This window comes from Barbus barbus (assembly GCF_936440315.1).
Source record: "Barbus barbus genome assembly, chromosome: 22".
NCBI lineage: Eukaryota > Metazoa > Chordata > Actinopteri > Cypriniformes > Cyprinidae > Barbus > Barbus barbus.
In genome coordinates this window covers 30,377,518-30,405,299 of record NC_136750.1, presented here as the reverse complement: position 1 = coordinate 30,405,299, position 27,782 = coordinate 30,377,518, and the positions used below count along the sequence as shown (strand labels likewise).

Here is a 27,782-nt window from a genome sequence, read left to right as displayed (position 1 = left end):
AATAATAATAATAATAACACATTTTTATTTAAATATAAACTACAAAAAATATATACATGAAAAATGAGTGACAAAACTTCAATTTTACAACTCAATTTCCAAGTTTATATTTACCAGTGTTATTTTAGTTTTTTAGTATTTCATTATATACTATTTTATAGTTTGTATGAATATTTTTAATAGCTTTTATTTTTTATATATTTAGACTTTTAATTTCGTTTTATTATTTATTATATTGCATTTAGGTTTCATTTATTTTTATTTCAGTTTTAGTTTTTATTTATTTCCAGTTAGTAATATTAGTGCTTCAATTTATTTTAGTTGGAAAGACAATATTTTTATTTTTTCCATCTATTATTTACATTTCAACTGTTATTTGAATTAACAAAAATATTTTTAATAAACTTTTAGTTAAACAACCCTGATTGATATATATATATATTACACACACACACAAACAACTGTATATATTACACAACAGTATAATATAAAAAAAAAATCTTAAATATAAGTGTTTTTCCATTATATTTTCCAAAACAAAAACAAACAAACACACAAACAACAAAAGATAAAAGAAAATTCACAATATATTAAGTTGGAGGGTTTTTTAAATAAAAAGATCTGTCACACTAGTTCATATAACAGCTCTGAGTAAAACACAAAGAAACGTGTCATTTTTACTCCATAAATGCATTGAAATGCACACAGCAGATGTGTTTGTATAGAGGTGAGAGTTCAAGCCGCCCACGAAACAGAACACACTTCAAAAGACACAGGTGGGCTACAGGCGGAAAAATACATATTAGCCTGCTTTACGCAAACAAGCTTAACCTGGATACCAGAGCCAGCCTGCCCCAGACGTCTGATAGCCATACATGAATCCTGTCAACAGCTTATCTTTAGGTCCGGCGCGGGTGGAGATGTTTGCTGGATAGTTAAACCTCCATATGAAGAGTACACAGCGGCTCCCTCTGATTGTGTGCTAGAATAAAACACACTTGAGTATCTACAGGAAAAACATTAGGATAAGTGTTTTATATTACAGGGTTTCTAAAATGTTTTGTTTAAATATGCAAATGATGCATTATCTAATTATAAATGTGCACTGATTTGCATCTGAACATAAACCTAAAGCCTGGTTCAAAATGTTTGTTTGACATATTAGAGTTAAAGAGTTTATCACTCCATAAATCAGAAAATACTGTCAAATGACAGAGAAAAACATTTTCATCATGCTTTCAGGAATAAAATATTGTTTAAATCAATGTGAATGATATATGAACAAACTCTTCAGTAAAATCCTTCAGAATATAGAGAGGAATAAAACTAAGTCCTGCTGAAGTGGAGAAACAAACTTTTTTTTTTTTTTTTTAAATATTGTAAATTAAATCTACAGATGCAAATAGATAAAATGCAATAATAAAACCCACATGAATGACATATGAACAAACCTTCAGAATATAAATAGGAATAGTTTTGGTGTTTAAGTGCTGCTGAAGTGGAGCAGAAAACTCATTTTAAGAAAATGGGCTTTGAAAATACGTATAGTAAATTAAATCTACAATTAGATAAAAGTACAATAATAAAACCAGGCAAATAATATATGAACAAACTCCTCAGTAAATTTCTTCAGAATATAGAGAGGAATAAAACACAATACGTTTTGGTGTCTGAAGATAATGGAGAAAAGGTATGAATTCCAGACAGACACAAACAGATAAAGTGTAATAAACACTTGAAGTGTATTTTAGATGCTTCTTTTTCCTATTCTGAAACAGCACATTATGGAAGAGCAAACTCTTGGAGCATGATCATCAGAACGGCAGAGATGCGAGTAACATGCACAGACTTCGATCTCATGCGGGTGTGATTCTTATCAACAGCGTCCTACAGAAACAACTCATGACGGCTTTACGATCTCGTCTACAGAGCAAAACATAAAACAGAAATGCAAGAATGTGCAGTGAAAAACAGTCAAAGTTCAAAGGTCGTGTGACACGCCCCGACACGCACACACGACAACAAAAGAGCTTTAGACGCCTGTCAGATTGAAACGCTGCATTCTGGGAGAAAACGCTAACATTAGATCAGCCGGTGTGTTTCAGATCACGTCATCTGCTCCAGAAGCATCTCTGACCATCAACACAACATCAAACAATTAGTGCAAACACAGGGGTCAAAGGTCAGCCTGAGGTTATTGATGGCTGAATTAAAACGCCGGTCAGCAATAAGCCAAGCTTTTATAGGTACAAGCGCACACAGAGACTAGAGAATGGACGAAACACAATAGAAACAATCCTGAATGATTAATACTGACTGCAGCTACATCCATCCGCTACTGAACTACACTGACTACAACACATGATCAAAAATACAGTAAAAATCTGAAATATTATTATGATTTAAAATAGTTGTTTTCTATGTGAATATGTGTTAAACTGTAATTTATTTCTGTGATCTGCAGCTGTATTTCCAGCATCATTACTCCAGTCTTCAGTGTCACATGATCTTCAGAAATCATAATAATATACTGATTTACTGATCAACAAACATTTTCATATACATACAGTATATATACACATATATATATATATATATATATATACACACAATACATGATTTTTCTCTATATGCATATTTAGATGAAGTGTGTTACTAAACAGAAGCTCAGTGTTGCTGGTTAGTTAACCCTCTCTGACAGTAACTAAATAAACAGGGTAGATTCAGGGTTGCTGAGGCCTGTAGTTCAGTGTGGCGCCACCGTTGGCTGGAGCCACGCTCTGATTGGCCCCTGGCTGACCCTCCCATCATGCCTTGCTGGGTTGATTTTCCCAGTGGGACAGAGCCATCAGGAGCTGAATGATTAATGGCAGGCGGGGTCAGAGGTCACCCAGCGGGCCCCTCCCACACCCGGCTGTACGGCACAGCACAGAAAACACAACTGAAGGACATCACTGAACGATATGACATCCATCAACATCTACTGCCTTCCACTAAATACTAACAGAGCATCATCTGCTGAAATAAACACGGACTGCTTCAACCTGTTACAAATCTACAGGAAAGAAGCTGTAGGTTGAATCCAAGTAAATTAGGCCACTTTTGCCATTATCCTGAATTAATCCTAAATAAATAAATAAGTGTAGTGTTCTAATCCACTCTATTACAGTCTTTTTTTTTTTTTTAGAAAATTGAGAATAAAATTATTGTAATTAAAAAAAGCATATTTGTATTTCAATAAAACATTTTGGTAAATGTTTTAAAAATAATGCCATGATGCAACAAAATACAAAAAACGTCCTCATTTATAAGATATAAACTAAAAAAATAAAATTATATATATATATATATATATATATATATATATATATATATATTTTTTTTTTTTTTTTTTTTTCAGTACTACAGTCATTATTAAGAATTAATATTTTTTAATAATTAATTATTAAGAATTAAGTTAACATTTATAGAAAAGTTGAGAATAATAAAAATAACTAGAATAGTAATTTAAAATAATAATTGTTCACATATCACATATATACTGTATTTTAGAATTTATGTAATACAAACTCTTTTTTAAACAATATATATATATATATATATATATATATATATATATATATATATATATATATATATATATATATATATATATATATATATATATATATATATATATATATATATATATATATATATATATATATATATACGTTTTTGAATAAATTTTTTTATTATGAAGGGAAAACTAAATCCAAGCACTTTTTCACACAGGGCCATGTGGGTTTGGATTTAGTTTTCCCTTCATAATAAAAAAATTTATTAAAAAACTGCATGTTGTGTTTACTTGTGCTATCTTTGATTAATATTTAAATTGGTTTGATCTGAAACATTAAAGTGTGACAAACATGCAAAAAAAAAAAAAAAAATTCAGGAAGGGGGCCAACACTTTTTTACACCACTGTGTGTGTGTGTATACTATACTTTATGAAAATGCAGTATACATAATTAAAAGCAATATTAATTTAGCTTTTTTCAAATATATTTATTTTATATATGTTGTATTTTCTTATATTTCTATTTTATATATCTATATATAAAGCGACATACAATACACTTTTTTTTTTTTAAATGTAAACAAAATATTTTATAACTATGAAACTAATAAACGATATATTTACAATATAATATTGTATAATATATAGAATTCTCTTTATATGTAAAATCATTCCTCATTCATTCACCCAGATAAAAGCTGAAAGGTGAAGAGTATTTGACCTGTAGTTCAGCTGAGAACAGCATTCTGTCGTACGGCTCCTGAACTCAATCAATAGATATCAGCGCGCCACATTAAATATGGCTGATTTCACATGACGGACGTGTGTGAATAATTCAGAGGCAGAGAGTGACAGGCTCACGCGTGACACAGACTCTGAGGAAATGCATTTCTCCGGCGGTCGGTGTGAGGTTTCACTGATGCTCTGCTCTTAATGCACAGGAGCAGCATGCGGCACTCAGGTGCTTTATTTTTAATGGCAGGTCAGGGACATAAAAGGTAACACTCAATGACTGCAGGGAATCTGCTATATTTAGTCCGGCTCGTGCCACATGAGAGACGAATTCATATACAGTGACAGCAGCACATACCTACTGCGTGTTTACATGCGACGAGTACAGAGGTCATGCAACACACATCCCAGCAATAAAACACAAGCACATGAACATGCATGGATATATTAATGTGTGTTAGTGCAGCAAACTAACTCAATCAAAACCATAAAGAGACAAACCTGATCATGCATCTTCCTCTGTGCAATAAAATCACACAGCCAATGGAAAACTACGTTGAAACATTTCCATATGCGCACAAAAACATGTCATCATTGACAAAACGCACAAACAAATCCTGCCGGAAAGAATTTCCATTTTCTGCATTTGTTTAGGAGAACTGAAGGAACCATCACTTGTCTGATTATCAGCCGCGCATCTTACTGTTCGTTATTACGTCTGGATCAAAAACATCAGCATGAAACATCTGAACTTACCACTCTAGATGAGAGACTGTTGAATTCATTATATTAATATTGTTTACACTTTATATTTGATGTCAATAAGATATACTTATATTTATCTAGATGGATACATGATTTGAGGAATCATTCATCAAGTCCACAGCAAAAATGGTGCAGAACACATTATAGACAGGGTTATTAGTTACTTAAAAACATTAAAAAAACTTGTTACTTCAAATAAAATAAACTTTAAATAACACAAAAAAAAAAATATTTCTAGACTGAAAAAATTATAGACTGAACCAAGGCTATTAAAGTTAATTAAAACCACACACACACACACAAAAAAAATGCTAGTTTAAGTAAACTTTAATTGAAATAAATTAAAATATATTTTTTAGACTGAATCAATTACAGAATAACAGCTAATTAAATACAAAAATTTGTTGAAATAAAATGAAATGCATTTTTAATTACTGTATTTCAGCCATTTTTTCAAGGCACATTTCTCATTTTCATTTCGTTTAACTCGAAAATAAACTAATACTGAAATAAAAAATACAAATATTTATACTGCACAAATAAAAATGTCAAAAAACAACAAAAGTAGTAAAACTTTAAACTAAAAATGCAAACAAATGAACTTGAAAACATGAAAAACATTAATAAAAACTATATTAGCATCTCATACTCGCATGACACTAAAAACACTGTTCTGAAAATCAATAGGGTCCACTTTCATTGTTTGGACAAAAACAAACATTGAGGCATCTTTCATAATACTGCGGTTTGTGTCCCACAGAAGAATAGAGGCAGTAAAGCGCACTACTGAGCTGAAGCGAGGGATTGAGACGCTGTAATGTGACTCCAGAAGACGGTCACCTGCACAGATAAAACCAAGAGGAGAGCAGGACACTCAAAAGACTCGACGGCGCGAAAAGTGAGACACCAATTTAAGTGTAACTAGAGTCTGTGAGATCCTCTGGGGAAGCAGAAGAGATCAGGATCTTATCAACACCTCCTCGAAACACGAGAGGAACGGCTGGAGTCACGGAGAAATATACAGTTAGAATCAGATCTGATCCCAGCCCCATTTCATTCTGGACCAGAAACACTGATGCTTTCACAGACCCAGAGTGAAAAACGCTCTCTGATGAAGAGAGAAGATGCTCTCGGGTCACAGAGGTCACACAGATCCTGTCAGAGGTCAAATAAAGGAAAGCAACCCCCTCCGTAATCAATGAGTAACCACATACTCAGATGAAGCCATCCGCTGATGAGACCATTACTGTCAGCATCAGCTGCTCTAATACCCTACCGTTCAGAGGCTCATTCATTCAATCAAAAATACAGTAAAGATTTGAAATATTTTTGCAATTTAAAATATCTGTTTTCTGTGTGAATATGTGTTAAACTGTAATTTATTTCTGTGATCTGCAGCTGTATTTTCAGCATCATTACTCCAGTCTTCAGTGTCACATGATCTTCAGAAATCATAATAATATACTGATTTACTGCTCAACAAACATTTCTGATTATTATCAATGTTGAACACAGTTGTGCTGCTCAATATTTTTATGGAAACTGTGATGCATTTTATTTGTCAGGATTCACAGATGAATAGAAAGTTCAGAAGAACAGCATTTATTTGACATGGAATTTATCTGTAACATTATAAATGTCTTTACTGTCACTTTTGAGCAATATAATGCTTTCTTTCTCAATAAAACTATTAAACTTTAAACTCAAGAGTGTATGTGAAGGTCGTTTTCTATACTAAAGTGTGCAGGTGTTCAATTTCTGTCACGGTTTGTAACTGATATGAAAACAATCCAGTCTAACTAGTTTCAGTCAATCATTATTGGTGACTATTACAGTATAGAATCTGACAGTAATACTTACATAACGCATAATAAAAGTAGGTTTAATGCATTAATTATGTTATAATGCATTGTATGATCGCAACCACAGTTATAATGCATTATTTTAATAATCATTGTTTAGGAAGTGTAATGCATTAAAGCATGACTAACAAACCTTCAAAAATTATAATGCATTATAACTTAAGTTACAATTATTTATGAGTAGATATAATGCATTACAATGTACATTATGAATACCTTTATAATGCATTAAAGTGTTACTAAATCGACTGCATCTCTCGTTTTGTATCAGACGACAAGCAACATTCTGTGTGCGCTACATTTGGACAAAGAGTTACATTTTTTCCACTTTCTCTAGAATTTAAATGTTTCCACTTTCTCTAGATCGGTCAAAGCTAATGGGATAAGATTAATTAAATATATTCAATATTTCCAAACCAGTTAAAGCAGCTGAATGTGATACTATGAAAAAAAATATGTGATTGAAATTTAATGGTAGTTTAACCAGGAAAGGCTGCAGTGATTGAGCGTGAAAGTGTGAAAAAAAGCAAAGAGACATTAAACAGGAAGTGTGAAACAGGGTGAATGACAGAGACAGGAAGTGGGCATTTATAACGGGCGAGCGTCCAGCGTGGCGTCGGGAGAGAAATGATAAATGCCTTTCAGCTTCACCGTATAATTTAAAACACATTAAGAATGTTATTCTGGAGCGAAAACGCATTTACACACAAAACCTCATCTTATAATCAAAGATAAATATATAGATACTAAGAATAAACGTCTTTGATTAAACAGCAGATGGGATGCCAGGCCCCTGCCCTGTTTCTGTCTCTGATAAATCACTGGTTTCAGCGCGACTCCGTCTGAATTATTGTTTTCCTATGAAGGAAATTTCATTTCACTCAACCAAAGCCTTTTCTTTCTGGTGTTCATCTCTGCCTCGGCTCCATCAGACGGTAGTTGTGTGTTTCAGAGGTTCATTAATCATGCTACGAGACACGGCCCCTAATTCAGCCCTGCTAACCCACTTTATCAAGTTTCAGAGGCCCGAGGCCCCGAATGCAGCTCCAAACACAGGAAGAACCAGCCAATAAATCAAAACCACATCTTATTTCAGCGCAGCGTCCTGTGAGGTGCGTTCAGCTCTCTGCCACATCGTCTGCTAGAAAGACTCAAAACCTGACACTAAAATACTAGTTCAGCCTTAAAAAATAAAAAATAAATCGCTTTTGTGTCATTCAAACCTGTTTGACTTTCTTCTGCAGAGCACAAAAAGACTTAATGGAGTCAAAAAAAAAAAAAAAAAAAAAAATTATAAAATTATAAATATTTTCTCGTGTTTCAAAAGAATGGTGCAAAAAAAGAGCAAAAAAGCAAATGCTAAAATATTGATATATATACAGAATATTGTCAAAACTAGGAAAAACACATACGGAATATCTTCAAAATTAAGAAAAACATTGAGATATTTACTGCATATCATCCAAAAATAGTGAGATAAATACTGATTGTCAAAAAATTTTAAAATATTGAAATATATACTAAATATCATCAAAAGATTGAGAAATAAATGTCATTAGAATTAGGAACAATAGTGAGATGCATAATTAATATAGTCAAAATGTGGAAAGAATATCGAAATACTGAATATATTTAATTATTAGGAAAAATACACACTTAACATTTTTTTAAATATATACTGAATACACAAAATTGCGGAAAATATTCAGATATATCAAATATCATCAAAATTTCACTCATAAATATTAAACTAAAGGTCTAAATTTATGATTCAGGTTTTTAAATTGCATATAAATTTCCTTCCATTTGGATTACACAGTTTTAACATAAAAACAGATAAAATCAATACATTTATTGCTGTGATAGTAATAAACTGAATGTGTTTCAATAACCAACTTTATGTATTTATCATCAACAAACCCAATGTCATACATTTTAACTGACTGAATATGGCTTATTCCACAGCTAACCATATTTTAAACATGCTCATACTTTTTAACTGAATAAATGTGATTGTTTTCACAATGAAGAGATTTACTGATTTTAAGCAATTTGAATAAACATTTTGCAAATAGGATTATTTAAATCAAATGAAGTAGATGCAAATAGTTGATGATAAACTATGCCACAGTTTGTTTGACTGCAGAAATCCGACTTATTTCATTGATGCATGACTGACAAGTATGCATCACATTCAGTTTATATTAAAACCATGTAATCCAAATGGATACAAATTTCATAAAAAGTCACAATAAAACAGAAGTTGCATCAGATCTTTTCTTTTCATATTGTGACATTCAACCGAGTGAGAGAGATGATCCAAAAATAATAAATCTAGGGTGGGACTTGGTTCTGTGCATTGGTTGCTGATTGGATGCTAAGATGTGGGTGTGGCTCTCGAGTGTATGCAGATGAGCATGAGCTGTGGGGGCGGAGCTTAAGAGCACTAAATGATAGGAGAAATCCTGCATGTTTTGGTTAAACATTACAAGGTCAAAAGCTGTTTAAAAATAACATGCACGGATTAATTACTCATAAGATGATATATAACCAGTGTTGGGGAAAGTTACTTTTAAAAGTAATGCATTACAATATTGCGTTACTCCCTAAGAAAGTAACTAATGTTACTTAGTTACTTTTTATGGAACGTAATGAGTTACGTTACTTTTCAGTTACTTTTTAAATCTGGGCAGGGTTTGCTTGTTTGTTTTTAATATAAAGTTATTTTACAAATGTAAAAGCTCTTTCACAACAAAAGTTAAATGAATGCGCCACAGGCTGAAGGAAATGTAGATTCAGGTCTGTACAGTAGAGTACAGTAAACTAATCGCATGAAGAATGTGACGCAGGAGAAGAAAGTTCAACACTATTCAGCAATAACTAAAATCAAACACAAATGTGTCATTTTTGCTTAGTATGGTTGAATTGGATCATTGAAGGTCAGCAGCAAAGACTTTGGTTAATAAAATGGGATTAAATGCATAAATGATTTTTGTCTTATTTAACATATTTAACTATTGCAGGTTTTTATAATATTCTGAGTTTGCATTTGATCACAGTAAGATCATGTTCTCACACAACGCTCTGCACTATTTCTCTCAACATGGCAACACCAGAGCTGTCAGTCAATACATGAGAAACACAGTAACTGGTGATACTTATTTGAAAAAGTAACTCAGAAATGTCCTTCTAAATTAAAAAGTAATGCGTTACTTTACTAGTAACTTAAAGTAATCTGATTACATTACTTGTAATGCGTTACCCCCAACACTGATTATAATATGCATGATCTGATGAAGATATGTGATGAGGATTCCTGCACCTGTGACACCAGACATCAAACCACAACCGGCGCTCATGTTGTGTTTAAAAACATCTGCGTGACCTCTTTAACATCTCACGCTCTGATGTGTTCAGCAGAAGCGCTCGTGTCGAACACACATGAATCAGGCTGGACGGCGCACACGTCTCTGAAATAAAGAGCACAGCAAACCTGATGGGAAAAACCACTCTGTCTCACACCTAAACTGCTCTGAAACACACACACACACAGACGATTGAGCCGCTGCGTGCCATCAAACTGCAGCAGCATGTGGCTTTCCTGAAGCTCCTCGATATGGGGCCTCAAGAGCGGGCCCCTGACGCTCCGTTAAAAACAGCTGCTGGAATCTCACACACACACACACACAGTTCCCTGTATTTTAGCACTCGACACGGAAGTGAGATTCTGCGTTTTTCCTTCCTCACAGAGAGATGCTTGAGGAGATCCCAGTGATCTTCTGCTCTGGAGACACAGCAGGACGCTCTGGACTAGTTAGTTATGGTGAGGATTGGTTTAACGAACACTAATGCAAATGTTTCTCACACACAGCCAAGCACTGTGTTTATTGTGATTAAAGTCTGTTTCAGGAGGTCAGAAAGACAAAGAATAGAGAAGAGAAAGTGATCATATGATTTTTAAATCATATGTTTTGAAAGCAGTCTCTTCTGCTCACCAAGGCTGCATTTATTTGATGAAACATACAGTAACAACAGAAAAACGTTAAATATTATTACACTTTAAAATAGCTGTTTTCTATGTGAATATGTGTTAAAGTGTAATTTATTTCTGTGATCTGCAGCTGTATTTTCAGCATCATTACTCCAGTCTTCAGTGTCACATGATCTTCAGAAATCATAATAATATACTGCTTTACTGCTCAACAAACATTTGTGACCCTGGAGCACAAAACCAGTCATAAAGGTCTTTTTTTTTTTTTTTTTTTTTAATTGACCATCTTAAAGCTGAATAAATAATCTTTCCATTGATGTATGGTTTGTTATGATAGGACAATATCTGGCTGAGATACAACTATTTGAAAATCTGGAATCTGAGGGAGCAAAAAAATCTAAATATTGAGAAAATCTCCTTTAAAGTTGTTCAAATGAAGTTCTTAGCAATGCATATTACTAATCAAAAATGAAGTTTTGATATATTTATGGTGGGAAATTGACAAAATATCTTCATGGAACATGATCTTTATTTAATATCCTAATGATTTTTGGCATACAATAAAAATGTTTTATTTTGTCTATGTTGTCTATTGCTACAAATATACCTGTGCTACTCATGACTGCTTTTGTGCTGCAGGGTCACATTTCTGATTATTATCAATGTTGAAAACAGTTGTGCTGGCCAATATTTTTGTGGAAACTGTGATGCATTTTATTTTTCTGGATTCACAGATTAATAGAAAGTTCAAAAGAACAGCCTTTATTTGAAACAGAAATCTTTTGCTACATTATGAATGTCTTTACTGTCACTTTTGATCAATTTAATGCATTGTGGCTGAATAAATGTATTTTTCTCTTTCAAAATGTTTCGTTCCATGATTCTGATGCTGTTTCATGCGGATATGAAGCACTGCTGTGTTTAAACACTTCATGTCCTTCACGTGTGAACTTGCCACAGGTCAATCCCCTCATCATCCCACGGCCCCTGACGGGCCCCTCAACATTCAGCATAAATAAACACACATCCAGATCTTCAGGTTTCAGTCCAGACATGAAGCATCAATCACACGGGCTTTACACTAACAAAACACACACACAGACATACATGTGTGCACATGCTCAAGAACACACACACACACACACAGACAGACACATGTGCACATGCTCAAGAACACACACACACACACACACACACGATCAGAACGGATCCTGACAGTGACAGTGAACTCACTCCACTTTCAGACTGTAATCATATGAATTCAGATTAATCCTTCTCACCTCGTTTCTGCATGAAGGTGAAAAGGTCATCCAGAAACTCCTTCCTGTGCGGGTCACTATCCAGCTCATATAACTATCAGACACAAATCAACCTTATTACACAAAATCATCTTCATACACACCCATCGGACATCCATGCCAGAATCAATCAATTCAATTAACAAATTAAACAGATCAATTAAAACACATTTACTTTGAAAAAAGTTTCACTGATAAATTACTAGTAAATTTCACAAATAATTACAAGTGACAAGGAACACATTAATTAAACATGAAATTTTAGTAGAAAGACTAAAATATTGTTTTCTTACAAAACACACTCCAATAATCTGTTTTATTTACAACTTCAAAAAATGTTGTTTTTTTACCGTGCAGAGACACAGATTGCAGTAAATCATAAAGTAATTGTATAAAAATGCAAATTTAAATTAAACTAATAATTTAAGCAACTCTGAATTAATCATGAAATTTTGAAGTAGAAAAATAGCAGTTTCTCAAAAATAATTGTTATATTTAGAACTTTGAAAAATTATTTGTATTTTTTTTTTTTTACAGTGCACACAGATAGATACAAATAATATATAATAACATATAATATAATAACAAAAAACTGACCTTGGCAAAATCTCTGGACGCTTCCCCTCTTCCACGAGCAACATCCACATCATCCGGCCAGGATACACCGCCGTTCTGCACACACACACACACACACACACGTGTCAGTTCACAGGAAATAGTAAATAAGGTTGTGTGTCTTCCTCCTGTAACACTCATCCTCCCCTCTCGTCCTCTGACCTCCAACACACACACACACACACACACACACACACACACACACACCCTACCCAAACTACAGAAGATTAATCTGAAGCGGCTCTAATGGTCTGAGGGTCATGGGCTCCAGCGCAAATTCAGTCCATGCGGCTCCATATACAACACACAGGGGTCAAGGAGGCCATTGCTACAGAGAGCAAAGGATCATGGGATAATGGACTGTCTGTCTGACAAATGCAGTTCAAGCAGAACTGAATGAAACTGCTCAAATAATGAGTGTTTCCAGACAGGTTTCCCAACACTCTCACTGTGCTGCAGTACTATAATCATAATAAAACTAGAGTTGCTGTCAGCTTTATTGCCTTTTTCAAGGCTTCAATATTCAACAAACAGTATATGCAATAAAAATAAACATTTTGTGAAATGAAACAATTTATTTTTTTAGTATATTCATAACTATGAAATAATGACGCTATTGTGCTCTACTTCTGTGGAGCTGCTTTACAGCTGAAATAGATTTAGTTATTTTTCCTGTTTATTCCTGTGAAGCTGCTTTGAAACAATCTGTACTGATATAGAAATAAATGTGACTTAATTATTAAAAAGATTCTGTAAATGCATTTGTGATAAAAAAAAAATGAGTCCATCAAATATCCTTTAAAGTTTAGTAAAAAATCTCATAAAACCATAAAAAATTGTTTCTAAATTCTATAAAAAAAAATTGAACAGACAGAAAGAGAGAGAGAGAGAGAGAGAGACAGACAGACAGACAAACTACCTGGACAACAAAATTGCTAAAACTTTAAAATGAAAACAGAAAAAATAAAAATAAATAATATTAAAATTAATTTAAAATAACATTGGTTGGTGCTCACTGATGCAGGACTTTCAGATGTTACCCAGTTACTGGATGTTTTGATCTCTGCTTCAGTATAATATAAAATCATCAATCATTAAACTAAAAACCATTAAGTGTCAGAGGATGATGATTCAAGCAAAAGCAAACCAATAAAAACTCTGAATCAAAGCAGTACAAATGCATGCTTTCGTACTGCTTTTATTTTATCCTAAAATGCAAGCTGATCCTGGTTTTCTCCGTTTCTCGCGTCGGTCTAAATCCATTAGCAGGTTTAGAGTAAGCGGCAGGTTAATCACGTTACCTCAGGACGTGAGAGGATCGCTGACGGCTAAATAAGAGTCAAAAATAACTCTGATCTCTGATGCTCAGACATGTTTTACTGGGTCACAGAGAGAAAGAGACGGGCTCCTCTGAGATCACAAACCACAAAACAAAAGAAAACTACACATCTGCTTCAGACCGGTTCAGAATCAGAGGGAGTGTCAGCGTCTCAAATATCAGATGAATCTCTGAAATCCAGACAAACTCGCTCCGCACACAAATACAGCCTGTGTGTACATATTACGGAGCACTCAGGTTTACACACATAACCTGTATAGGTTACTTGTACACATTTGCACAAGTTAAAACATGGACATGGACTCTGTATTATTTCACACTTGTTAGAATAATAGTAAAGTGATAAACTCTGAAATCACATCAAAGGAGGTCTGGAAATGCTGATGAAATCATATAAAAACTCTTCAGAATCAGAATGAGCTTTATTGGCCAAGTATGTTTACACATACAAGGAATTTGTTTTAGTGACAGAAGCTCCTCAGAGCAACAGAGAGACAGTAACAGGACAGGACACAGATAATAAAAGAATAACAACAATTAACCAAAAAGCAATGTACAAAGCAGCAAAAACACAATATATAATATATACAACTATGGATGTACAGGTCAAGTATGTGCAAATTAGAAATGAGAAAATAAAGATAAAATAAGTGAGTGTGGTGAATGGATAGTGTATTATAGTTGTGTGTTCCACGTTTATTGTTGAGTGTTCATGAGATGGATTGCCTGAGGGAAGAATCTGTTCCTGTGTCTGGTCGTTCTGGTGCTCAGAGCTCTGTAGCGTCGACCAGATGGTAACAGTTCAAAGAGGGAGTGTGCTGGATGTGAGGGGTCCAGAGTGATTTTACCAGCCCTTTTGCTCACTCTGGATGAGTACAGTTCTTGGAGAGTGGGGAGGGTTGTACCAATGATTCACTCAGCAGTCCGGACTACCCTCCGTAGTCTTCTGAGGTCAGATTTGGTAGCTGAGCTGAACCAGACAGTTATTGAGGTGCAGAGGATGGATTCAATGATTGCAGAGTAGAACTGTTTCAGCAGCTCCTGTGGCAGGTTGAACTTCCTCAGCTGGAGAAGAAAGTACAACCTCTGCTGGGCCTTCCTGACAATAGAGTCAATGTGAATATCCCACTTCAGGTCCTGAGAGATGGTGGTGCCCAGGAATCTGAATGACTCCACTGCAGTCACAGTGCTGTTCATGATGGTGAGTGGGGGGAGAGCAGGGGGGTTTCTCCTGAAGTCCACGATCATCTCCACCGTTTTGAGTGTGTTAAGCTCCAGGTTGTTAAGACTGCACCAGACAGCCAGCTCCTTAACCTCCTGTCTGTAAGCAGACTCGTCACCGTCCTGGATGAGGCCGATCAGTGTGGTGTCGTCTGCAAACTTCAGGAGCTTGACAGAGAGGTCTTTAGATGTGCAGTCGTTGGTGTAGAGGGAGAAGAGCAGTGGGGAGAGTACGCAGCCCTGAGGAGCTCCAGTGCTGATGGTTCGAGTGCTGGATGTGAATTTACCAAGCTTTACTAACTGCTGTCTGTCTGTCAGGAAGCTGTTGATCCACTGGCAGACGGAGGTGGGGACGGAGAGCTGAGTTAGTTTATTTTGAAGGGTTTCCGTGATGATGGTGTTAAAAGCGGAGCTGAAGTCCACAAACAGGATCCTCACATAAGTCCCTGGTCTGTCCAGATGCTGCAGGATGAAGTGCAGTCCCATGTTGACTGCATCATCCACAGACCTGTTTGCTCTGTAGGCAAACTGCAGGGGGTCCAGTAAGGGTCCAGTGATGTCCTTCAGATAAGCCAGAACCAGTCTTTCAAATGATTTCATGGCTACAGACGTTAGAGCCACAGGTCTGTAGAAATTAAGTCCAGTAATTTTGGGTTTCTTTGGGACGGGGATGATGGTGGAGCATTTGAAGCATGAAGGGACTTCACACAGCTCCAGTGATCTGTTGAAGATCTGTGTGAAGATGGGGGCCAGCTGATCAGCACAGATTTTTAGGCAGGCTGGTGACACACCGTCTGGGCCTGGTGCTTTCCTTCTTTTGCTCTTCCTGAAGACCTGGAAGTCGTCTGCCAGGTGTTGATTCTCCACAGTACTGGGGGATGGTGACTTGTAACTGGTGATAATTCCTCTTTGCCACTCTGATCTCCTTTTCCAGTGTGTATTTGGCCTGTTTGTACAAGTCTTTATCCCCCTTTCTGTGAGCATCTTCTCTGGCCTGACGGAGCTGTCTGAGTTTGGCAGTGAACCATGGTTTGTCATTGTTGTAGATTAGATGAGTCCTGTTAGGAATGCACATATCCTCACAGAAACTGATATAAGATGTTACAGTCTCTGTGAGCTCGTCCAGATCAGTGGCAGCAGCTTCAAAAACAGTCCAATCAGTGAGAGAGAAACAGGCTTGTAGATCCCGCTCTGTTTCTTTAGTCCATCTTTTAACAGATCTTAATACAGGCTTTGCAGACTTAAGTTTCTGCCTGTAGGATGGAATAAAATGAACCAAACAGTGATCAGAGAGTCCTAAAGCTACTCGTGGAACCGAGTGATATGCCTCCTTTATTGTTGTGTAACAGTGATCCAATATATTACTGTCTCTGGTGGGACATGTGATGTGCTGTCTGTATTTTGGCAGTTCGCGGGAGAGATTTGCTTTATTAAAGTCCCCGAGAATGATTAAAACAGAGTCCGGGTGTTGTTGCTCACTCTCTGTGATCAGATCAGCGAGTTTCTGTAGAGCTGTGCTCACGTGCGCTTGCGGTGGAATGCAGATACTCACGAGAATGAACGAGCAGGACTCCCACGGCGAATAGAACGGCTTGCAGTTAATGAAGAGCGTTTCTAGATCTGAACAGCACATCTTCTTTAACACAGTTACATCTGTACACCACCTCTCATTGATGTAAAAGCATGTCCCGCCGCCGCGCGATTTCCCCGTTGATTCCGTGTCCCGGTCTGCTCTGATCAGCTGGAAGTTAGGCAGATGTAGTACGCTGTCCAGTATGTCACCATTCAGCCAGGTTTCCGTGAAACACAGGGCAGCAGAGTTAGAAAAATCCTTGTTTGTCCGGGAGAGCAGAAGGAGTTCATCCGTTTTGTTGGGTAGAGAGCGGAGATTCGCCAGATGGATGCTAGGCAACGCCGTTCGAAATCCGCGCTGACGAAGTTTCAGGAGCGCACCAGCTCTCTTCCCCCGTCTGTGCGTCCTCCTGTAGCGTTTGACCAGAGCTACGTAGACCACCAACTACAATGTCCAGCAAAACGTCCGAAAAATCAAAATCCGGTAAAAGATTTTGTGGTGTGTTCTGCCGAATGTTCAGCAGATCATCCCTGGTAAAACTGATCGTATTTGAAAAAACAAAAAACAGGAAAAACAACAAAAACAACAACAAAAAAAAAACTAAAAAAATTCCACTCAGCTGTTTTCCAAACACTGCAAGCAAACATTGAAACGAACAGTGCAACTTCTGTTCTGTCGAGCACAGCGCTTGCAACATCAACATCACGGGTTTGATTCCCTGGAAATGCATAAGCTGCAAAAAGTCTGCCTTGAATGCAATGCAAGTTGCTTAGGATCAAAGTGTCTGCCAAATGCATAAAGGTGAATGTAAAGGTTTAGAGTAGTAAAGAGAATACAGGTTTGAGTAGAAACTCTCGAGGTGAAAATGCTCTGCTCTTTCAGCACGACTCTTTAGGGTCGTCAATCTCTAATCCTGATTAAATAACTGGGCCGCTGCATCGCACCTGTGGAGCCGGACGAATCCTCTGTACCAGAGCTCAGAGCCACAGAGAAGTGTGTAACCCGAGGAAAGTCTTAAACGCAGAACGACTCCAGGAGCCCTTAACAAACAGCCCTGATCGAGCCCAACAAACTACTCAACCAGACCAGCCAGCAGCATTTGTTCAGCAGATCCTCTTTACCAGCGCAACACATTCCACAAACCCTCCCCCACACACACACACACACACACTCAAAAAGGTAAACTTATTTAATTTCAGCTAACTGTTAAGGCAAAATCTCAACTTTTTAAAACTATATGCACTAAAATACTAAAAACAAAAACTAAAAACTAAAAACATTCAATTAAAAACGAAAACAAAAAATAAAACATTAAAAATGTTAAGAAAAACTAGAATAATATCTCCACAATACTAAAATAACACTCGATAATCCATCAAACAGTAGATCACTGCGCTTGCAACTCCAAGGTCATGGGTTCAATTCCCAAGAAATGCATGAATGCAATGCGTGTTGCATTGGACAAAAGTCAAGTTAAGAACCTTTTCCACTATAAAGAACCTTTTGTGCAATGGATGGATGTTAACGGTTCTTCACAGAAGCTCAGATGCCAATAAACAGCCTTTAGTTTATGTATGCATGCATGCATGTATAGTGCTTTATACAATAGAGATTGCATCAAAGCAGCTTTACAGTATTAAACAGGAAAATAGTGTGTTGATAATACAAGAGGATGATGCAAACACTCAATTTTCCAGTTAAAGTCAGTTCATCATTGATTCAGTGTATTAAGCGCATGCAATAGAAAGAGGAGAAAAAAAAAGACTTATTTTGTATCCGACAGGCTGTAAAGCCATCCTGTTATTCTAGTTTTAGAATCAGGCTAAATATACCCTTCATATCTGACCTCTTCAGAGTAGTTAACTGATAATGCACTCGTCTCAGAGTGTCTCATGCTGTGAAATGAATGACTCATTCGTGCACATGATCACTGAAATCCATTTCACAAGAACCAAAAAAACAACATTTGTCAGCCATTTCACCATCAGCGGCTGAACAGGTTCCTGTAGTGAAAGAGTCAAACGTGACGTCCAATCATCAAACCGCAAGATACTCATTCAGATGTTTCATCGATAGCAGCAGTGCTATCTAAATGGCCCTTCGGGGGGAAACTTTGCTCTCCTGAATTTGCATCGACTCATCCGTGAATCTCTGAATCTCTCGTGGAACGCTCAACATGAGCGCATCATGCAAATAATGCCTCGATGCAACCAGCACTTCCAAAAAGGCCTGATCTGAGGATGTGATGCATGAAAATAATACAGAGTAAAATATTAAAATTGACTAAATTCCAAATGGAATTATTCAGTGCATCACGGAATTGATGTTTCTGCAAAAAAAGGCATCTTAGAAGGCATTAACATATTGACTGATGTTTAGGCTTTATGTAATGCATTAAACAGGCTTTCTGCAGGTTTGATGAGGGATAAGCATTTCTTAAGAGCTTTTTAAGACCAAGTAAAGAAAATTTAAGGAATAAACGAAAGGAAACCCAATAACGTCAGTTTATTCTCTTAATGTAAATGTACAATGATGCACAATGAGTTGTATGAGCAAAACTTTAAAGTTTGGAAATATGCAACTTCCAAAGGATCTACAGGACTTAATTTTACAAAAAAAAAGAAAGAAAATGTAAGAATATGGAAATAACTTTCAGTATTACTTCCGATCACACTGCAAAGAAAAGATGTTCTTCCACAGTGTCGTGTTTTTTAGTGCAAACGTCTAAAGATTCTTAAATCAACATAAATCTACTGAAGAAGAAAAATGACAAAATAAAGTCTTATTTTATGAGAAAGCGATCAAAATGAAGTTTATGGTTTATGATTAAACAAGAACAAATATCTGCCAATGAGCACAGAAAAATCAGCTTAATTCAAAGGGAAAACATCTTTTCATTCCAACTTTTCAATGAGAGATATTTGCTCTTGTTTTTAAGTAAACTCACTTCTTTATATATATATGTGTGTGTGTGTGTGTGTGTGTGTGTGTGTGTGTGTGTGTGTGTGTCTTGACTTAAGGACGTTTAGATATTTGTATTGGAAGATATTCATTTTTTGCCATGCATGCAAATGTTTTTTTTATTAAGAAATTAAGACTCTCCACTCTGATTTAAAGTGTTTAAGGGCCTTAAATTGTGGAAGGGCAAATAAAAACTTTAAGACATCTTTAAGAAACCCTGTTTTTATATAGGGAGCTCACTACGTTTTAGAACACAGCCTATGACAGAGTTGAAAAAACACAAATCCATAAAAAAAAAAAAAAACACAACAGAAGAAAGAAAGACTCCCCATGCGTGTCATGACGTCTTCTTTTAAGTTCAGAGGAAGTGGGCTGCAGTGTGCGCTGCGGAAGCAGGTTGGAACGCAGCCCGTTTTCTGCCCAGCTGCCAAAATCTGACGAATGCATTTCAGAAAATCAGCCGCGCTTTTGACTCCACACTGCCTTGAATGAGCTAATAACCACTGCTTATTAATTGCATCTAAACCTGCTATTACAGAGCTAAATCAAAGCTGAATATCAATTAGAGAACTGTAAATACGGTTTACTCGATATCTCGGAGCCGGCCAGACGGATTTGATTTTCTAAACGCATCTAATTTGACAAAGAGATCACACCAACCCAACCCTGAAATCAAATAAGCTAAACACAATTGATAAAGCAAATGAGGGTGTACTCATTTCCATCCAGTAAAACAGGACAAGCCCCAAATTTGCATAACTAGTATTGAAACGTGATCCATTTGTGGCCAGCTGTTTGTGGCCGTCACCGAGCCTTCGGTTATTTCTGGTGAGGAGACTGTTGATTTCACGACACAAACGGCACCAGAAGCACAGAAGCACTTCAGGTGATTCAACACAAGACCAACGACACGAGAAGAGGTTCGTCCTGATTGTGTCTGAAAACAACCAACAAACTTGCACTTTTAAAGACTGGAGCCAAGAATCTTCCGACGAAATGAATGAGTTTTCTAGTACAGTGAAACTTCTATACAGTAAACTAACTAAATAATAAGACATAATTTAAAGCTTGCGATGATGGATCCATTCACACGCCAATTCTAGGAATCAATATATATTAGATTTACTACAAAATGTCTCCGATAAAATTAAAACATCCTGAGACGTGATAAAAAAATTAAAAAAACTTCTGAAGTGAATAATAATATACTGTAAAAGAATACTTAATTATTTTTTAATTTTAATGTATTAATTGTTTATTTAATATTTTATTTAATACTTGTCTACATATACACATATATATATATATATATATACATACATACATACATACATACATATATATATATATACACACACACACACACATACATATATACATATATATATACACATAAGTATTGTATTTATTATTTCTTAAAATTAATGTTTTTGTAAATATATTAATTTTAAGTATTTTATATATGAATCACAACATTACAATATATATACACATTAGAATGTTTTGATTTATTAAAATGAATATGCATTTTTTATTTATTCATTTTACGTCTGTTTAATACTACAGGGCCGTTGAATGCTTGAATCTGATTGGCTGACAAACGTTTTAAGGTCTGCAATTATTTTCAGGAAAATGCACCGTGAAGCTCCAGGTATATCACTTCACCAAATGATCATCAGTCATAGCTTACAACAGCAAAATAACCAAAACCCACAACGACACAGGCCGAACACATAAATATAGCGAGCAATAGGATAAAAACGACAGATCATTTCCATGTTTTGCCACAGAATTACGTTTTATTATGTACGGAAAGCACATACTCCATCTCTCCCGCTCTCTGTCCCTCACACACACAGAAACATATGAGCTAATGTTGTAATTTTAAGTTATTTTACTCTAGCTAATAACTTCGTTATTAACTGTATTAGTCTGCCATCAACAGCTCAAGCCTCTGTTGTAGGTCTAAAATAAAGTTTTGGAATACTTGGCCATATATATATATACTCAACTCTCTAACCATTAGGCCACGACCTCCCCACTGCTATATATATATATATAAAACACACCCACACACACAATATATACACCCACATAACAAAATAACTTTGGTTTGGTTTAATACTTTTCTGTCTTATATAAAACAGTGAATTTGGCAATTAAAGAAGTTTGAAAGTGGAATGGAAATCACTACGTTTGTCTGTTAAGATTCTGGCTGTTCATTTTAATATGTGTTTGCGTTATCTGTAGTCGATCTGCTAGTGCTTTCATTTGATTGAACTCGGACGGCTCATATGACATCTGCTGCACTGTCATGGCAAAACCTTGAGCAAACATATGCAGAATAAGAGCGATCGCATGATTGGACTTTAAAGCTCCTCCACTGGTGTGCGTCACATATGCATTGCTCTTATTTGCCTGTTAAATTGTTTTTCAAATCTCAACATTCAAACATCAACCCACGCATGTTCAACAATGAGGACGAGAGAGACCACCGATACCACTGATCCTGATCCAGGTCTAGAGACGACTCCAATACTAACTGAAACAACAATCTGACCATTAAACACACAACAGGCATCTGCACCTGCTGTAAACTGGGAAAGAACTCAATGCTTCTGTTAACTCAAACTTCAACAGTGAACAACTTCAGCAGGAATCATGACAAATAAAACCAGCTATTCTGAGTAATGAACATTACTAAATCAATGAGTAAATCAGACGCTGTATTTAATGAAATCTCACATATAAGTTCACTAAGAAATTATATCGCAAAGTAACATCTTGGAACTCTGACTTTCATAAACTTGCAATGCAGAGAAGAAATTGTGAAATAACCTTAATAATGCAATAATCTTCTTTTAGTCCATGGCAGAAACAAAAAGGTCAGAACTGATTTAAATACCACAAATCTGAAGAGAAAAGATATAAAATAAAATGTATATATATATATTTTTTTTTTCGTAAGGGAAACAAGCTTTCATAAGAACTAAACATTTCTGTAAACTAAATCTTCAATAATTGCAGCGAACAACTCACTGAATACTTCAACAAGAAACTCTATTATGAGCATGAAGTAATGAAATAATGAGATAAATTAAATCATTAAATGAGACGATCTCACATATAAGTTCACTGAGAAAATCTCCAGCAGCCTTCAAGCTCTGTTAACGTCCTACTTATGAGTTTACGAGCCATAATCGAATTAATTTAGCTCTAAAAATAAAAATAGAGCGGTTTGAAATCTCACATGAAGTTTTTTTAGTGCCAGCGCCGGTAAAACCAAATGAAGAGCAAATGATGCACATTAGATATGCAATAGAGGCTGTGTGTATTTTATCATTGTCACGCTGCCTTCAGAGTAATGAAGTGGAGCATTTAATGGAAATCTTGGCTGTTACGCTTCATGTACAATATTCAAAACAAACAAAACCCGATTCTTCTGCAGAGCCACAAATGAAGAAGTCTGGCCTCAAAGAATCGCAGATAATGATGACTTTACAGTGGCCTTGAATGCAGCATTACACCTGCTAACTACAGCGTTTAACAGGATTGTTAAAGCAGCTAAAGCATCTGTCTGGGTTTGGGAAGGTGATTTTGGCAGGACTGGGCTCTTGGCGCTTACATCACGAGCGAGAGAGTGAAATCAAACCCTCCGCTCCGTCTGTGGCTGTGTGCCAGCGGCTCTTTCTTCCACTGATCTGGACCAGAGCCAAACCAACAATCACTGCGGCTCGTTCACAATCTGCTCAATCACTGACACCCAAAAACACTCACGGCTCAGCGCACAACTCAACATTTCATCTGCTTTAATAGACTTTAACACACTTTAATACACCAATAAGCCTGTCGCAGTAATCAATATATCGACTTACCGCACAATATATGTACATGACCTCAATAATTGATATATTGCCCATTATATTTAGATAAAAATGAATGTCACCATGTTTTTTGCATTCCACTTGCACCTGTGTCTTTTGCAGCCTCTCGTTCATAATGTGCTGCTAGTTCAGATTTAAAAAGTGCTTCTACAAAAAAGGTTTCATCTGCAGATATGGCCTTGTTTAAGGATCTGACGGACATCTGACTGCTATAGTGATTGTGTTTTTCAGCAATAGTGTGCACCCTTAATTTACAGAGAAAAGAAAATCTCTAGATGGAAAAATCTTTGTGCATTTTTATTTTTTCTACTTGTTACTTTGCACTTTTTGTGAGAAAATGTTTATTTACTATTTATTCAAGTTTTTTAAGGTATCTAATATTTTGATTCTTAATTTCCGTGTTCTAATATTCTTAAGAATTCATCGTTTGTTGTCATTTGAAAGCGTGTAGGCCCTCCTGCATTATTATGCTGTTATATTATGATGTGACCCTGGACATCGAAACCAGTCATAATTTTGTGAAATTGAGATTTATACATGATCTGAAAGCTGAATAAATAATCTTTCCATTGATGTATGGTTTGTTATGATAGGACAATATTTGGCTGAGATACAACTATTTGAAATCTGGAATCTGAGGGAGCAAAAAAATCTAAATATTGAGAAAATCTCCTTTAAAGTTGTTCAAATGAAGTTCTTAGCAATGCATATTACTAATCAAAAATTAAGTTTTGAGATATTTATGGTAGGAAATGTTTCAGTTTTAACATTAAACCTTGAAATTCATATTAATTGAAAATAGCAAATCAAGTCACATTTATTTATATAGTGCTTCTCACAATACCCATCGTGTCAAAGCAGCTTTTATTGTAAATATTTTGCTCACTTTTGTGCCAAAGCATTAAAATTTTTAATATTATAAGAATATTAAAAGAGTTCAAGCATCTGTACTGCAGAGAGCAGAATATCAGATCATCAGCTCCGTTGCAGTTGTGCTGGTGCTGGCAGTGTGTTTCACTCATGCAAACCACAAATTTCTTCAGAAAAATCTAAATTAGATACAAATCTAGTTTATGATGTTTTCTGTTCCTGCACTCCAAAGGTTTTCTGTCACTCATTCAGTCATAGTCACGTTCAAGGCCAGACCTGCCGTCTGCATTCTCTTCCGGGAAAGAAAACGTCTGCGGGGTCAAGCTGAGATCACAGGCAGGTTTCTGCACATCCGAGTGTAATTCTGTCGTCTCATGCTTTGATGGACAGAAAAACACAATCAAATCAACATACTGTGAATTACAGTAGTTTACACATCATAGCTGCTTCTGAGCAGCAAACTAAATCTTTACATTTTCAGCATGAAAAAAGACATGCACCCCCATGTCTATTGGTTTAATAGGGATTAACTGAACATTAATGGGGTTATGGGACAAAAATGCCACCAAAATGAACAAAAAAAATGCAAAGCTGCACAATTAAACTAAATCTATTACGGTTGATGCGATTAAAGTGAAATATGAAAAAAGCGTTGATTGCAGCATTATATTTAGATTTCTTTTTTCGTTATAACAGATCACAAATGTTTCTATCTTATGAATGCAATGCAATCAGAGGCATTTAGATTAGTTATTAGTCAATTAATAATTAGTTCTTAGCTTTTTAAGTGTAGCTAGAATATGACTTGCTGTTTATTTTATTAATCAACATTATTACATTTAATACAATATCAAAGGCAATAATCAACAATATTAATCTTTGTCATGAAATTGCAGCCTTAACCTGTCATGAGTTTCTTAATTTATAATTGATCTACTTTAAACACCCCTCTGTCAAGCTCCTGAAGTTTGCAGACGACACCACACTGATCGGCCTCATTCAGGACGGTGACGAGTCTGCTTACAGACAGGAGGTTAAGGAGCTGGCTGTCTGGTGCAGTCTCAACAACCTGGAGCTTAACATGCTCAAAACTGTGGAGATGATCGTGGACTTCAGGAAAAAACCTCCCTGCTCTCCCCCCACTCACCATCATGAACAGCACTGTGACTGCAGTGGAGTCATTCAGATTCCTGGGCACCACCATCTCTCAGGACCTGAAGTGGGATAGTCACATAGACTCTATTGTCTGGAAGGCCCAGCAGAGGTTGTACTTTCTTCGCCAGCTGAGGAAGTTCAACCTGCCACAGGACTTACTGAAACAGTTCTACTCCACCATCATCGAATCCATCCTCTGCACCTCAATAACTGTCTGGTTCAGCTCAGCTACCAAATCTGACCTCAGAAGACTACGGAGGGTAGTCCGGACTGCTGAGCGAATCATTGGTACAACCCTCCCCACTCTCCAAGAACTGTACTCATCCAGAGTGAGCAAAAGGGCTGGTAAAATCACTCTGGACCCCTCACATCCAGCACACTCCCTCTTTGAACTGTTACCGTCTGGTGGACGCTACAGAGCTCTGAGCACCAGAACGACCAGACACAGGAACAGTTTCTTCCCTCAGGCAATCCATCTCATGAACACTCAACAATAAACGTGGAACACACAACTATAATACACTATCCATTCACCACACTCACTTATTTTTTCTCATTTCAAATTTGCACATATCATGCATGTACACATAATTGTCTATATTATATATTGTGTTTTTGCTGTTTTTGTACATTGCGTATTTTGTATATTTGTATATTATTCTGTCCTGATGCTGTCTCTCTGTTGCTCTGAGGAGCTTCTGTCACTAAAACAAATTCCTCGTTTGTGTAAACATACTTGGCCAATAAAGCTCATTCTGATAATGTAGGCTATATTTGCATGATGCAAGTTGCTGTTGATAAAACTGTATTAATAACAGTCTATAATATTCTGATTGAAGTGAATTACCAAATTTAGGTATTTGACAAAAGTCAACATTGATATATTAAATAATGTTAATTATAAATAACGCCCGTGGAAATCAAATATTGCATCTTAAATGGAAAACTTCCATCAATGCATTTCTTTCTCCTGTTTTATTGTAAAGGTTTTTTGTCTGAAGCGTTCATCTGCTGCTCTTTAGCTCGTCTTACTGGCTTTTATTGACACGCAGTGAGAGAGAACAGAAGCAGCGGTGATTCTCCGATGGGAATCTGTCACGTTTGAGGACCTCACTGTGTAATTCCGATCGGAATGTTTCGTCTTCCAGACCCTCCCCCACATTCAGGAACACTATTCCTGGATCTGAGGAATCTTCAACACGCCACTGTGAGGGAGTCAACAAACACACACCCTATAAACACACACACACACACACACACAACCCATAAACACACACACACACACACACACACACACACTCACGCACTCTCTCTCTCACACACACACAACCACACACACACTCACTCACCATAAACACACACACACACACACACACTCTCTCTCTCTCTGACACACACACCCCCTAACCCTAAACACAGGATTAGATAAGTGTGGATCAGCGCTGTGAGACGGGAGGAGCAGATTGAGCCAAACCTGTTCTGCTGCACAGATTAAAGGGGTTTAACTGTTTCTGCTCATTTCAGCTACTTCTGTAGTTTATAGCATATTGTGCTTATGTCTTGTGGAAAATTCATGGAATTATCAACTATATTTACAGAACTATGCTGAAAACTGCACTGGAAACACACTCTCATTGCTGAATGAACAGAAGCAACATAATCCACAATATTTATGTTATTTGTTTTCTTTTCTTAACTCATTACTTGAAAGATTATAATTTTTATTTTTTTATTTTCAAAAATTGGATTAAAATAGCCATTTTGTTAATTTGTAAGTTTCTCACAAACCACAATATATATATTTTTTTCATTTTCTTTGCCTGATTTACTGTTAAGACTGATAACACTGTCAAGAGAATCATTTTTATACACATTTTTTTAAATAAAATCTTATATAAATTTGGATCTATTTTTTTTTACTAATAAACCAATATATTTATTGATTTTCTTTTCTTGACT

At 36.0% G+C, this 27,782-nt stretch overlaps 1 protein-coding gene across 1 annotated transcript in view; it reads right to left on the bottom strand.

The window, feature by feature from the left end:
- Window positions 1-27,782, bottom strand: part of LOC306888011 (AT-rich interactive domain-containing protein 3B) — a 46,208-nt gene that overhangs the window by 6,761 nt on the left and 11,665 nt on the right. Inside the window, exons 3-4 of the mRNA XM_079446103.1 lie at window positions 12,803-12,877; window positions 12,188-12,260 (exon numbers count right to left, since the gene is read on the bottom strand). Of these exons, the coding sequence (XP_079302229.1) occupies window positions 12,188-12,260; window positions 12,803-12,877 (148 nt within the window). The remainder of the gene's footprint in view (window positions 1-12,187; window positions 12,261-12,802; window positions 12,878-27,782) is intronic.